The sequence below is a fragment of the Myotis brandtii genome, unplaced genomic scaffold (genome assembly GCF_000412655.1).
Source record: "Myotis brandtii unplaced genomic scaffold, ASM41265v1 scaffold802, whole genome shotgun sequence".
Classification (NCBI taxonomy): Eukaryota; Metazoa; Chordata; class Mammalia; order Chiroptera; family Vespertilionidae; genus Myotis; species Myotis brandtii.
In genome coordinates, this window is record NW_005371230.1 from 1,679,181 (window position 1) to 1,693,082 (window position 13,902).

The window sequence follows — 13,902 nt, forward strand, 5'->3', positions numbered from 1 at the left end:
ATAAGTCTTTGTTTTACTATGGTTGCAAATATCAAAAAATTTCTCTATGTGACACGGCACCGGAGTTAAGTTAGGGTTTTCCAAAATGCTGACACGCCGAGCTCAAAAGGTTCGCCATCACTGTGTTAGAGGCATGGGCTTTCCCCAAGCTCTTTGCTTGTGGTCTCCCTGCTGGTTCCCAGTCTCCTGGCTGAAGTGCTGGGCTAACTGGTTATTAACTTTCCGCTGTTCTCACAATGCCAAAGGTGCATCTAGGCAGCTTTCCCCCTGTTGTGTTTGTAGAGAACGTTGAAGGCATACAGCAATCTGCCAGACTGTGGGAAACAGAATGTAAATAATCCAATCGAGAGTGTACTGGCCTGGCTGGCACGTGGCTCTGCGACCCGAAAGACCACCGCGAAGCCCCAGTAACTGACTCCGCACACTGACGCGCTGGCACCGTGGTGATGAGAAGGGACACAGGCAGCACCGCCTTGGCTGGGAGGGGCGCTTCCCCAAAGGGTGTGCTGCGCGGGGCACTGGCTAGCAGCTCTGCCCCCAAACCTCTGAGGCGCGAACTGAACTGCGACTCCCTGCCCAGGACACAGTGGGAAGAGGAGGAGAGCCAGTACTGCTATGCGACGGGGAAGGTGTGAGGCGTTTCTGTTCCGCTTCTTACTGCTGATTTGCTCAGGCCTGTTCTCTTCTGGAGGGAAGGTACCAACCAGCATTGTCAAGCACTGGCCTGGAAGCTGCTTGAGATTGAGTATGTTTGGAGGTTTATAATGCATCCTCTCCAAACTGAATACATTAAAAAAAAGAAAAAGAATGACTATCAAAGCAAACTTAATCTGAAAGTGACTATTAATCACACTCAAATATTTAGTTCTATTGGATGCTAAATTCATTCTGAACTGCCCCCAAACCTCTGCAAAGGCAAACCCGGACTATGTCATCAGGGCTGAAAGCTCTAGAGCTACTGGCAGGACTGGAGTCTGGAATAAGGTACCTTAAGGTTCTGCTCTTCCAGCAGAGTATTTATAAATGATCCGAGCTGTAGCCAGCATGTGGACAACATGTAAAGACAACAGAGTTTGCTTCGTGTAAGTTATATGCTTTATGAGATGAAGCTGGTCCAAAAAAAAAGAAATTAGGCTGGTCAAATTTTGCAAGTAATTTGTGTCTTTTGGTTTGTGATAGCTAAAGTATGTTTTTTCAAAGCATAGTCACTTGTATTTTACTACAAGTTTTAGTCTGGATTCTTGCTTTTTTTTCCCCCCTCAGATTATTCTTTTATTTTTTCCTTAATATTTGAAAAGTCAAGTAACAGGGTATGTGACCCAATTTGAGGGTATGTAAGAATATTTTTTTCTCAAATACACTCTAAGAAGAACCGAAAAACAATCGAATAGGCTAATTAACTAAGGATTAAGATCTAGTAAAAGTATCTTGGAAAAGTAACACGGATTTTTATTTTTTCTTTAGAAGAAGACCTCCCTCTCTCCGTTTTGGGTAAATCTTCAGAGAGCACTTCAGATAACTCAGTGACTGGCTGCAGAAGGAGGCTCCTGGGCGAATCCCTGGTGAAGAAGCCTGTCAGTGCAGCACGGCTCAGCCACTTCCATTCCCACGGGAACACTACTTTGGTGATGAACGTCTGAACGTTCACACAGTTGTTAGAAGAGTATTACGTAGTTCCCACGCCAGGCTTTTATAGACTTTACAAGTACAGCGCACCCTTGAACATGGATTTGAACTGCGCAGGTCCATGATATGTGGATTTCTTGCAATAAATACATACAGTGTATAAATGTATTTTCCCTCCTTTATGATTTTTTCTTTTTTTAAAAAGAGTAGACCACTTGAAAAATAGATTTAATTGATGTTTTTAGAGAGAGAGGAAGGGAGAGGGAGAGCATTTAATTGATGTTTTTAGAGAGAGGGGAAGGGAGAGGGAGAGAGAAACATCAATGTGAGAGCAAAACACCTATCGGCTGCCTCCTGCACGCTGCCTGTTGGGGATTGAGCCCACGCCTCGGGCTTGTGCCCTGTCTGGCAATGGAACTGGCAACCTTTCAGTGCACGGGATGACACCCAACCCACTGAGCCACACTGGTCAGGGCCCTTATGATTTTCTTTTCTCTAGGTGACTGATTGTAAGGATACAGTACATGATACTAATATAACATGCAACATCTATGTTAATTGACCGGTATGTTATCAGTAAGGCTTCTGGTCAACCGTAGGCTATCAGTAGCTGAGTTTTGGGGAGTCAAAAGTTATACCCAGTCTTTTCACTGAGCAGGGGGTTGGTGCCCCTAATTCTGTGTTGTTTACGGGTCAATTATAGATCCTTATCTTTTCTTACGAATGCTAATCCCATTACACAGAGAGTAAAGGGTTGCGCAATCTAGTCAGCTTGAAGGTGAGCTATAGTAACTATGAACAAGACCTTACCGTTCTGAACATCCAACACGTGATGCTTATCCAGCGTCCAGCCGCCCATGTTGGAGGCATCCAGTTCATAGCCTTGCAAAATGGCAGTTCTCTTCTCCCACAGGGTCAGGTCCAAGCACGACTCGTACTCATATCCCACCGATACTGCAATGGAGACAAACCAAGTCCCTCTGTCAACTACAGCAGAAATACAATGCATTTCGTTATTTTTCACAATTGTGTTCTGAGACTGTATTTCTAGTTATTTATGGGCGGAGTATAGTTTTTTTATATGAGAAGATTTGATCGCATAAAATATTTTTTTCCCTAAAAAAAATGACCTCCAAATATTACTTTTGCACTGGTTTTGCTGAAAACTAGTATTTTTATTTTACCATAGTATTCTTTACTAGGGGTTCATAGCACACAATGAAGTTCAGGTTGGGCAACTAGTTAAGTAGTTAGATCAGATAAATCCGCCCCAAATGGTGATCAGTTCATTCCAACTTAAAATCTTACTTGCTATCTGAATTAGTAGAGCTATTTAGTGTCCAAGAGTATTAAGTTATGGAAAACATTTACAATAAGTAAGACTCAATACAGCAAAAAATACAGTCCCCCAGCTCCACAATTATGGATTACAGCCATATTATGACATTATATTCACGTTGTCAGGAATGAACAACAGAATTAACAGTAAATTAATATGAACAAATCACAAAAAACCTCAGAGTTCACAATGCAACATGAATTTTAAAGTTCAGAACAAAGCGAAGGGAGTAGTGGCAATTATCTGGCTGCTGGGAATTAATTCAAGTCCACATTACAGATTAACTCCAGAATACCATGTTTGCTATGAAAAATGAGTAGGAGAAAGCACGTCATCCTTCGTTTTTGATGTTTCCCGAGCCAGAGTTTGAGCTATTCTAAGTATATCTCCACATGTCAAACCTGGATTATACCCTCCAGTCACCCAGTGGAACAAATGGTTTGACTGATGTTTTAAGAATAGCTTCTCCTTGAGTTGATCTTCTGATCAAAAGAGCTAACATTATTTTTAGGCACAAATGTTGTCTGATATCCTGTTAATCATCACTATGAATCAAATCTACACTAGTCATGAGATACAGAAAGACATGAAAAAATAAGGAAAGTCAGGGAGATAAAATTATAAAGAAGAAAATCATAAAAGGAAAGGGACACAATAAAAAGAAAACATGAAAAAAAAGATAATCTGAAATCTCTTCCAGAACATTCTTCTAAGATATAATTTCAGCCAGAAAAGATGATGTCCCTGTCTCCTCCTGGCCACATGGAATACACTTCTTTTTCCTGGTGCATCTAAGCCAACCAGTGGGCACCTTCCCTATGACAGTCCCACTGCCTTCCTATCTGCTCACCCAGTGGTTTCCATGGGTTACAATTACTTTTAGGTTAATTCTGAATCAAGACAATTTGTTGTTGTTGTTGTTAATCTTCACCTGATGATATTTTCCCCCCAATGATCTTTAGAGAGAGAGAGAGAAAGTAGAGGGGAGGAAAAGAGGGGAGAGAGAGAGAAAGAGAGAAACATCAATGTGAGACAGACAGATCGATGGGTTGCCTCCCACACGCACCTGACCAGGATCAGGGATCGAACCTGCAACTGAGGTACATGCTCTTGACTGGGAATCTAACCCACAACGCCTTGGTCTGTGGGCCAACGCTCTGACCACTGAGCAAAACCAGCCAGGGCAAGACAATTTGTTTGATGCAGAATACATTCACACGGAACTCACCGACAGCTTCAGACAGACCGTAGACCTTCTGATTATACGCGTCTGTTTTATCCCATATGAAGGTGTAGGCCAAGTTGGGTGAGGCGGGAAACCACTTCTGAAAGAGTCTTCCTACGACAGCCACCATGAGGTGGACCTTCATCAGGTTGAAGGGTATCACGGCCTGCGTCATGGTGACCTTGAGGACGGACTTGTACCCGGCAGCTCTGGAGCTCAGGTAGGACAGCCTCAGGTCTGTCCCCGGGATTGTGGTTTCTTCATGGAGCACCTGGTGTGGATAAAGCACAAGCCCACACGGGGATCACCTACAGCCACGAGATAAAATACACGGGAAGGAACCGAGGAGAGCAACCGAGACACCAAGGAGTCACTGTTCCTCAACGCTCAGGTGAGCTGTGATCCTGCTGGACAATCAGGGATGCATCTGCTGCCAGCCCCGTCTCGCTCCTCCTCCAAGCCTCTGGTCATTCATTCTGAGTCACTCAGACCTCAGGGGCTCCTCCTACAGGAGACACTGTGACTGTGCCACCGGGTGACATGCACGGACTTGGTTTACAGTCACCTGGAATCTCATTTGTAATTTAACCCGTTGCCCGGGAGAATCAGAGCAACATGTGTAAGATGGTTGGCTCAGAACACGGATGTGCTCTAGGCCAGAGAGCTGGGCTCCCCCAGCTGCACAACTAGGGATTAAACCTTTTGCTCTGGCCTTATCACCCGATTGGTCGCAGCCTACAAAGGCAGGAATGATGACAAAAAAGGCCAATTCATGTGGGTTCAATTGTGGCACATTCCATATCCACGTGGAAAGGTAATATAATAACAGCACATCCTCATAATTAGCTCAACACTGAGCTAGGACTCACCACTGATTTTTTTATATGACAGTAAATGAATTAGTAGTTTAAAGCTGTGAAAAACTTCCCCTGTGAACAACTAATGTGTTATTGAATGCACACAAAGACACTGAATATATACTTTCTGAATTGAAACTGGACTGTAGAAAGAAAAATACCACATGATCTCACTCATTTATGGATAATAAAGACCATTATAAACTGATGAACAAAAATAGATACAGAGGCAGAGCAGCCTGGAACAGACTGTCAAACTACAGCCGGAAGGCTGGGGAGGGTTGGGGGGCGGAAGGGGGGGAGGCAAGAGATCAACCAATGGACTTGTATGCATGCATATAGGCATGGATAGGGGAAGCCGGGGGAATGTCAAGAAGGGGAAAAAAAAGGAGACATATATAATACTCTTTGTAATACTTTAAGCAATAAAACAAAATTTAAAAAAAGTTAATATAATTATCCATGTAAGAATTATCTACTGTATACCTTAATAAAAATTCTTAACCTTACAATTTACCTATTGATGTGACTAGTTCAATGAATGCCAACAAATTGATACTGATGCATACAAAACATTACTTAGTTATTTTGAAAAATGTAGCATATACAAGTCTTCCTAAATGATTCAGACTCTCCTTGCTAACAAGCCTATTCATTTGGTTAATAATGGCAGGCCCGCAATGGCTTACTACATATACTCTACAGAGCAGGGCTCTCCATATCCCAGAACCTGGGCAGGAAACACCACTTTCTCAATTTAGAATTACGTAGTGTTTTCTTTTTTTGTGTTTTGTGAATCCTCACTGCAAGATATTTTTCCATTGATTTTTTTTTTTAGAGAGAGTGGAAGGGAGGAGGAGAGACAGAGAGAGAAACATTGATGTGAGAGAGACACATGGATTGGTTGCCTCCCACACACACCCCAACCAGGGCTGGGATCGAGCCTGCAACTGAGGTCTGTGTCCTTGACTGGAATCGAACCCAGGACCCTTCAGTCTGCAAGACTATGCTCTATCCTCTGAGCCAAACTGGTTGGGGCTACGTAGTGTTTTCAGACGCTTCCTCACATGGCCCTCCCAAGATTCATCACGCAGACAGAAAGGATCACCTTTTATGTTACAAAATCATGGAAGAGAGATTCAATGTTCAGGAGTGTTTCTCTCCCCCAACTCCTCTCACACAGGACACAGGAATGACGTGCATCTGTCATCTCCAGATTTTAATAACGTAAGGAGAAGCCTGGACACTGAGGGGGTCGCTGTCAGTGTCAATGGAAACAATCCAATGCCTGGAAGTGGCACAAAAGAATGAACTCGAGGAACTTCCCTTCTGGTGTGTGATCGGTGTTGGCATGGATCTACAACGGGGCCATGCCGATGCCCTGCAGTAGAGTAAGCAGGCATTGCCACACTTGGACAGGCCACTTTAGTATAGTCGGGGCTCTTTACCAAACACGCTGACTGAGCTCAGATACACACTGTCTTAAGCAAAATAGTTCTGGAGCACACAGGAACTTTCTAGAGCTCATTACACTCAGGGAGACCACCGAATTAAAGATCGACTGTGGGGTATGAGGTGAATAAATGGAACAAAATGCACGGTTCTCCCATCATGGGGTGAAATATCAATGGGTTAGTTTGAAAACCAGATTCTGTGACTCCCGAACGGCCCTGAAAATGTAAGTGATTGAAACGTAAAGCATACAGTCTATTTCCTCTGAATTTATTTTCAAAATAACTTCTCATACATTGGACTGGTTTTCTATGTGGAAGGCAATCTTTCATTAACGTATTTCCCGTGACCTAGAAATTGCTTTTCTCTTTCAAAGTAGCATGTGTTACCCTAATTTTGATAACGGATTATTGACTTGACCATCATTAACCTACTTTCATGGAACACATACCTGTGATTTAGCTCATTAAGACATGCGTTTCTCCTCTGTAATTTAACTGGACCACGTTATTCTGCTTTAGTGGGGAAGTCAGTCCAGCCAGAGGGGAAACAGCAACAGTTCAGCCTACTTTTGGCAGCTGCGTGGTCTGTAAGCCCCGCTCTTGGACCCCACTGCACATTCGGTTAGAAGCTACGTGCTGCCAATGTTACCGTCCAAATCTCTGTCTAACCCACTCCCTCTTCTCCCCTTCCATCACCATGATCGCTGGGCCCTCTCCACCTGTGCGCGGGATATGCATGGAGCTACGGGGACGCTAGCCTGTTCACTGATCCCTGTCGCTTAGTTAGCTTTAGAGAAATGCGGAAAAGACTTCATGGGTCCTCTGCTTCCCTATTTTTGCTTTAAATCTTCACCCGAGGGTATTTTTTTTCCATTGATTTCTAGAGAGACTGGAAGGGAAGGTGGAGGGGAAGAGAGAGAGACATTGACCTGAGACAGACACATCTACTGGTTGTCTCCGGCACTGTGCCCCAACCGGGGCTGGGGAACCTGCAACTGAGGTACATGCCCTTGACCGGGAATCAAACCTGAGGCCCTTCAATCAGCAGACCGATGCTCCAACCACTGAGCCCCTGGTTCCCTATTGCCTAAAGAATTCAAGGTCTCCATCGTACGGCATTTCAGGGCCATTCACAAACTTCCCCCACTCTTTCCCCTTATATGCCCTACACTTAACTTGTTCATTCGTTTTTATACTACATTGTTTTTACCACCACACTGATGCTCATCCATTTTCTTCAAACTTCCTCAGTGACACTTTCTTTGGCTTCCTTGGGAGTTGACCGCTCTTTTGACCTCCCACAATTCTTCATTCACATCTTGATCCTATTTAGCATAGCAGGATGCGTGTCTTAGTCTTCTTCTATCCTAGTGGAGTGCCTTGTACATAATAGGCTCTCAGTAAATTTTGCTAAATGTTGGATGTCTGTATGATGGAACAGGGAGAAAAAACCCCACCCTCCATGCATTCCTGGAACTGTTGGCTATTTGAAACCTATTTCAATGACCTGGTTTGCTAGACCTCTGCCACCAATGGGCAGACAGCGCCTCGAGGTTGAGCCTATTTTAGACTGGCTAAGGAGGTCAGTTACTGCCAAGTGGACCCTGGGGAGCAAGGACTAAATTGAATAGGTTGCAATGAATTCCTTAAAGCTTCAGCTCCAAGCCTGCTGGACTGCTCTGCAGTAAATGAACGAGGTGTCTCTTCTGCAGCGTATCTGCCTGTGAGCAATCTCATAATTTGTTATCCTCACCTCCTCTCATCTGCACCTACACTCCCTCATCCCCTGCTGTAAGTGCATCTATAACACTGATGACTCCCATATACATCTTTACTTCCAACCTCCTCCCTGGACTCCACTCTTACACGGTCACTTCTTACCACCTCAACCCCAAAACGCCTCTGTCCAGGCCACACCATTTCTCCTGTGGACTGATCTTGCCTCATGAGGACGGGGCTCCTTGTTTCAGCCTCCAGTGGCCTCTCACTCAAAGTGAGAAGCTCTTACCGGTGCCGTGACCTTCAATGCCTTAGGACTGATGTACCACGACCTTCACTCCAGCCACACCTGCTGCCTCTTTGCTCTTCCTTGAACAAGTCAAGCAAGCTCTTCCTTCGGAGCATCTGAACTTGCTCTCTGCTCTGCCTGGAATGCTTCTCTTTTTAAGGTTTATTCTTTCACTTAAAGTGTCTGCTGGAATACCATGTTATCAAAGGGATCTTCCCAACTACACTTTATGAAATTGCTCTCCAACCACGTTAACCTGCTTCGTTCTTTAACAATTAGTCTTATTCACAACTTGCCACGTCTTTATACATTTGATGTTTCTCTCTCCCTATTAGCTGGTAAGCCACAGAGGGCAGGTGCTTCCTCCGACTGGTTTCTGACCTGTTCCGTTCGGACTGTGCTGGTGCAGAACAGGTGTTCCGTGAATACTTGCAGAACAGACGTGACGAAGCTGCGGTGTGCTGCTGTATTTTAAAGACCATGTATTTTTACTTAGCTTTTTATGAATAAAGTCCATTATTATGGTACCAAATGTCCTGCCTTTAATACCTGAAAGTGTTTCTTTTTTAAAAAAAATCTAAAATACATTTTTATTGATTTCAGAGAGGAAGGCAGAGAAAGGGAGAGACAGAAGCATCAATGATGAAAGAGAATCATTGATCGGCTGTCTCCTGCACACCCCCTATTGGGGATCGAGCCCACAACCCAGGCATGTGTCCTTGACAGGGAATCGAGCCGTGCACTCCTGATTTATAGGTCGACACTCAACCACTGAGCTACGCTGGCCGGGCTGAAAGTATTTCTAATTGGTAACATATAGGAAAGAAAACAATGCCCAGATAGTTCAGTAGGTAAAATGAGCAGTGAAAATATGGCTGTTTCAAAGAAAATTATAAGGTTTTTTTTAACCTGTGAGAATAGGACTTTATGAATTACATATTATAGAGCTTAAGACAGGATATCAAGTTTTAAAAATATTATCTTGAGAAAATTAATGAACATTTTCTGTCAAAAAATAATTTTTTGAAAACTTTTTTTTTTACTTACACTAATAATCAAATGGTGAGTTACTGAGAAATGACCTTGGACAAGGCAGCCAGGAGGTCAAGTACCTGTAGGCATTAAAACCTTTTCCCAATGAATGCATGAATTCACGAGCAAGGACGTCATTGCTATTGCATTGAGGTTGTTTTTCCATCTGGCTACAACTAATACATTTATACAGATGCAGCCTGAAGGAAAAGTCCTTTGAGTAGACCTTTAAGAAATAACAGAGATCCTACTATAGCAATACCTATTTAGTGCGTGCATTCCCACTCCCCCCCCCCCCCCCCCCCCCACATTCTATAGTTCACTCTATAGAATGACGAAGGGCAGCACTAGAATGATGCAGCCCTGTTTAAACAGCCTTTGGAAACCTTATGACCTGAAGCGGTTTACTGAGAAGTCCTGCTAGCATACCTACCTGCGTTTCAGGGATGATGGGACTGTCCTCAGGAGAAGACCTGAAGAAGGTGGATAAAGGCGATGACACGATGATAGGATTTGGCCTCACAAACCCACTCAGATCACAGCTGGGGATGTCATTCTCCTCTTTCTTCATGACCAGGGTGTCCATCACATAGAAGACGTTCCAGGGGATCCACACGGTGTGGTACTGAGTGAGGAACGGGGATCGCTCAAACACCAGAGTGAGAGAGGCGCCACCATTTGCCACCAAGTCAAACCTAAGGAACACAAGATACACTTAGTGAATCATCTGGGTCCCATGGAATGATGCCCAGTTCATTTAGCTTAACCTCCTCCAATTAACATGCTTTACAAAGAAAGTCAACTTTCCCTCCCAACTTTCACATGAAATAGTTTCAAATCGACAGGAATATGAAAAGAATGATCCAACAAACACTCATTCCCTTTACTTAGATTTACCAATTTATTTACATTTTCCCACATTGACTTTATCATCCCCCTATCGTCTCCTTTCTCAGAACCACCTGAGCTTAAGTTGTACATATTATGCAGTGTCACTCCTAAATATCTCCACCAGAACCCCCAAGACAAAGAGCTTTCTCAGACAAAACCACAACACTGCCATCACGCCTTAGAAAAGGAAATCAGCTCTTAAAGAACGACATGAATAGATGACTCTAAGTTTCTGCCACATGTACTGTCACTGATTTCTGGAGCCTAAACGTTGTTGTACTTCTATATCACGAGGGGCAATAAAACAGGCTGGGTGATAGAAGAATGTCTAGTTCTTTTTGTTGTTGTTTTTTTAGATTTAAATGTATATATATATATATATATATTGACAGAGAATCATTGATCGGTTGCCTCCTGCACACCCCCCACTGGGGATTGAGTCTGCAATCTAGGCATGTGCCCTTAACTGGAATCGAACTCGGGACCCTTCAGTCCGCAGGCTGATGCTCTATCCACTGAGCCAAACCAGCCAGGGCAAGCTTGTCTAGTTCTGCTTCTTAAAATACTTCAGAGACTGTGCCCTAGGACGAACTCACATGCCATCCTGCCGGGTGATGGTGTAGCCGTACTCTGGGTAATGGAAAAACGAGACGTTGACTCCAATGAGTGGCGTCCCGTCCGCAGTTAGCACTTGGCCTCTGATGACGGATGCGAGGCTGTGGGAAACGCAGAAGATCCAGAGTGAACAAGTGTCTTCCCAGCCCCACACACGCCTGAGTTGGAGATGATCCCACCTCAGGGTAACATCACACGCAATCCTATTCACAAAAGCCAGACCCCAGGTGCTCCCAAGACTGTGTCCCCTTTAATTCCGTGTAACCCACCTTCTCTACATGCCGCGTGTCTGGCCCTGGGTTTTCAATTCGTTGCAATCTGGTTTTGGAGACTTATCCACACCAGTAATTTAGAGATGAATTTTAAAATGATAAACTGCCCCCTTTTTTTTTCATAAGTCGTATGTCTGGTGCTTACATGAAGAAAAGCATACTTTCCAATTAATTCCGAGGCAATCTGTAAATCTTCAGGGAGCGGGTAGCACAAGATTTAAGGGGCAATAAGGAACATTTGTGCAACAACTTTTAATCAGCCGCTGGGCCTGGCCGCATTAATGCGGCGACATCGCTGCCGACCCAGGAGTCCGGAGTGAATCATCCCTGGGCGCAGCGGGATGGGGACACCCGCCTCCCCTTCCCGGGTTAGGCCGGGCATCACTGCTCCACAGAGCACAGCCGTGGCTCACAGGCCTCCTGCCCGGCCTCTGAGCCGTCCCCTCCTCCACCATTTACATCACCTAGTGAGCTCAGCTAAAAATAAGAGCACACTTCTCTTTGCCTTTTGGGGTCTTTCCGTGGCCTCTTTCAAAACATTTCCAACTGTGCCAATGAGCTAAATGAAGATGTACTGACTCCCTACTGGGGTGTCCCGTTATGGTGCAGGCCCTGAAGTTGACAAAGTACAGGAATCGTGTCAAAGACGCTCACAATGCGAAGTTTGGGGAAGACTTTGCCCAAAGAGGAAAAACTGCCTTAGAAAAAAAAGCACTTTGCCCACATGCACAGCCAGCAGCAGCCGTGTAACCTCACTCGGATTCCGCATGGGGAGCAGGTGCCTCACCTCTTGTTGAAAGGACTCTCTCCGGGGATCACGTGGGTGCTCTCGGCCCCAGTGAGGAAGCCGATGCGCTCGTAGAAGGACTTGGCCGCCTGCTGGGACGGGGACTGCGGGCTCTGGCCGATGACGTCCTGCGGGTCAGGCCGCCCGCGGCAGTACGGCTGGTTTTGGCAGGAGCTCTGTAAGCAGCAGTCGGGGTCCATGCAGTCGGTGAGGCCGTCTGCGGAGAGAGAGGTAAACCGGTGAGAGAACCCCTTCCCACGCGAAGTGTGGAGTGCACTTGGTTTGTGGGTTCGTTTCCCCCATCCAACCATTTGTCCCTCCCACCCCCACCCGAGAGTAATTCCCGTGAGGTCTACGTGTCGGAACCGATGAAATACAAACACGATCCTCGCAGCTGCTTTCGTGGAGAGTAAATGTTTAGATTGGAGACGGCTAAAAAGAATATGTTGATTCTGAGCAAGAAGTACAAAAGGACTAATTAGAACAGTCCATGAGCAGGATGAAGTAATATGGATTAGCTCTATGTGCAATCGCTCCAGCCCTCTATAATTTAGGGGAAAATGCCCGAGGAGGTAACATACACAGTGTGTGTGGCGAGTGGACGGGGCCTGCACAGGGCGATGTTCTAATTTGGGAAAAGCTCAGGAAATGACGTCTGTGAGACGAAGCCAACACAAACCGACACAAACAAGATGAGACGAGTCCACCACCTTCTGAGGATGCTGCTCTCCCAAGGAAGATAAAAGCATGTTCCAAATCAAATGAAGGCGTTTCTCAAACTTTAAACTGGAGCCTGAGCCCCGGGTATGCCACCCTATAATGGAGATGATAATTTAAAATGTGGCAAATGCTATATATTGGAAATGATGAGACATTATCACAAAAAACTGACCAATAGTGATGGTGACGTAAAACAGTCATGGACAGACTTTGCCGGTGCCTCTACAGGAGCCCAAAAGGAAGCCACACTCAATGTCCATTTAAGCATTTTGTTTGAAACATATCAACCAACCCATTAGTGGCTAAGGGGGCCGCACGCCCCACACTGGGGATTGAGCTCGCAACCCGGGCACATGCCTGGACCGGACTGTGACCTCTGGCTCATAGCTTGATGCTCAACCATTGAGCCATGCCAGGCTAAGTTCATTATTCACTGACCAGTTGATACATAAATTTTCACCTGCCTGCCAATTACATTTCTCAATATAGATTCATCAAAAGCATTGGTTTTTGAAGACTTTAATCACTCTTGGGAGAACGGATAAAATAGTTTTAAAATCTTCAAACACATATATCAGGTCTTGGTGTGACTCTATTGTGGCAGATCAGTTGAAAGTATCTAGTTGACTTATATATTTTATTTACACAAGTGTTTTTAAAAAAATATCTTTTACTTAAAAAAACAATACACTAGCCATTTTCTCTCTTTCTCTCTCTCTTTCTCTCTCTCTCTCTCTCTCTCTCTGTCTCTGTCTTCTTTCTTCTTTTGCTTTATCTGACTCTTATTAATCCTATGTAATAAAAGCCTAATATGCTAAGTATCCAACCATTCGTTCGAACGTTCACTATTATGTGCACTGACCACCAGGGGGCAGACGCTCTGACCGGTAGGTCTGGGTCTGAACAATTGGGACTGGGAGAGATGGGCTGGACAAACCCTAGAGCCCTCCTGTAGTCCCTCCCCGGCCCTAATTGTGTACCAGTGGGGTCCCTTGGCCTGGCCTGTGCCCTCTCGCAATCCAGGATCCCTCAGGGATGTCAGAGAGCTGGTTTTGGCCCGATCCCTGCAGGCCAGG

The 13,902-nt window shown here is 44.9% G+C and overlaps 1 protein-coding gene across 1 annotated transcript in view; it reads right to left on the reverse strand.

Moving 5' to 3' along the window:
* TENM3 (teneurin transmembrane protein 3) overlaps window positions 1-13,902 on the reverse strand; it is a 600,673-nt gene that overhangs the window by 51,400 nt on the left and 535,371 nt on the right. The window contains exons 18-22 of the mRNA XM_014531397.1: window positions 12,107-12,323; window positions 11,029-11,148; window positions 9,975-10,236; window positions 4,194-4,461; window positions 2,427-2,580 (exon numbers count right to left, since the gene is read on the reverse strand). Coding sequence (XP_014386883.1) covers window positions 2,427-2,580; window positions 4,194-4,461; window positions 9,975-10,236; window positions 11,029-11,148; window positions 12,107-12,323 — 1,021 coding nt within the window. The remainder of the gene's footprint in view (window positions 1-2,426; window positions 2,581-4,193; window positions 4,462-9,974; window positions 10,237-11,028; window positions 11,149-12,106; window positions 12,324-13,902) is intronic.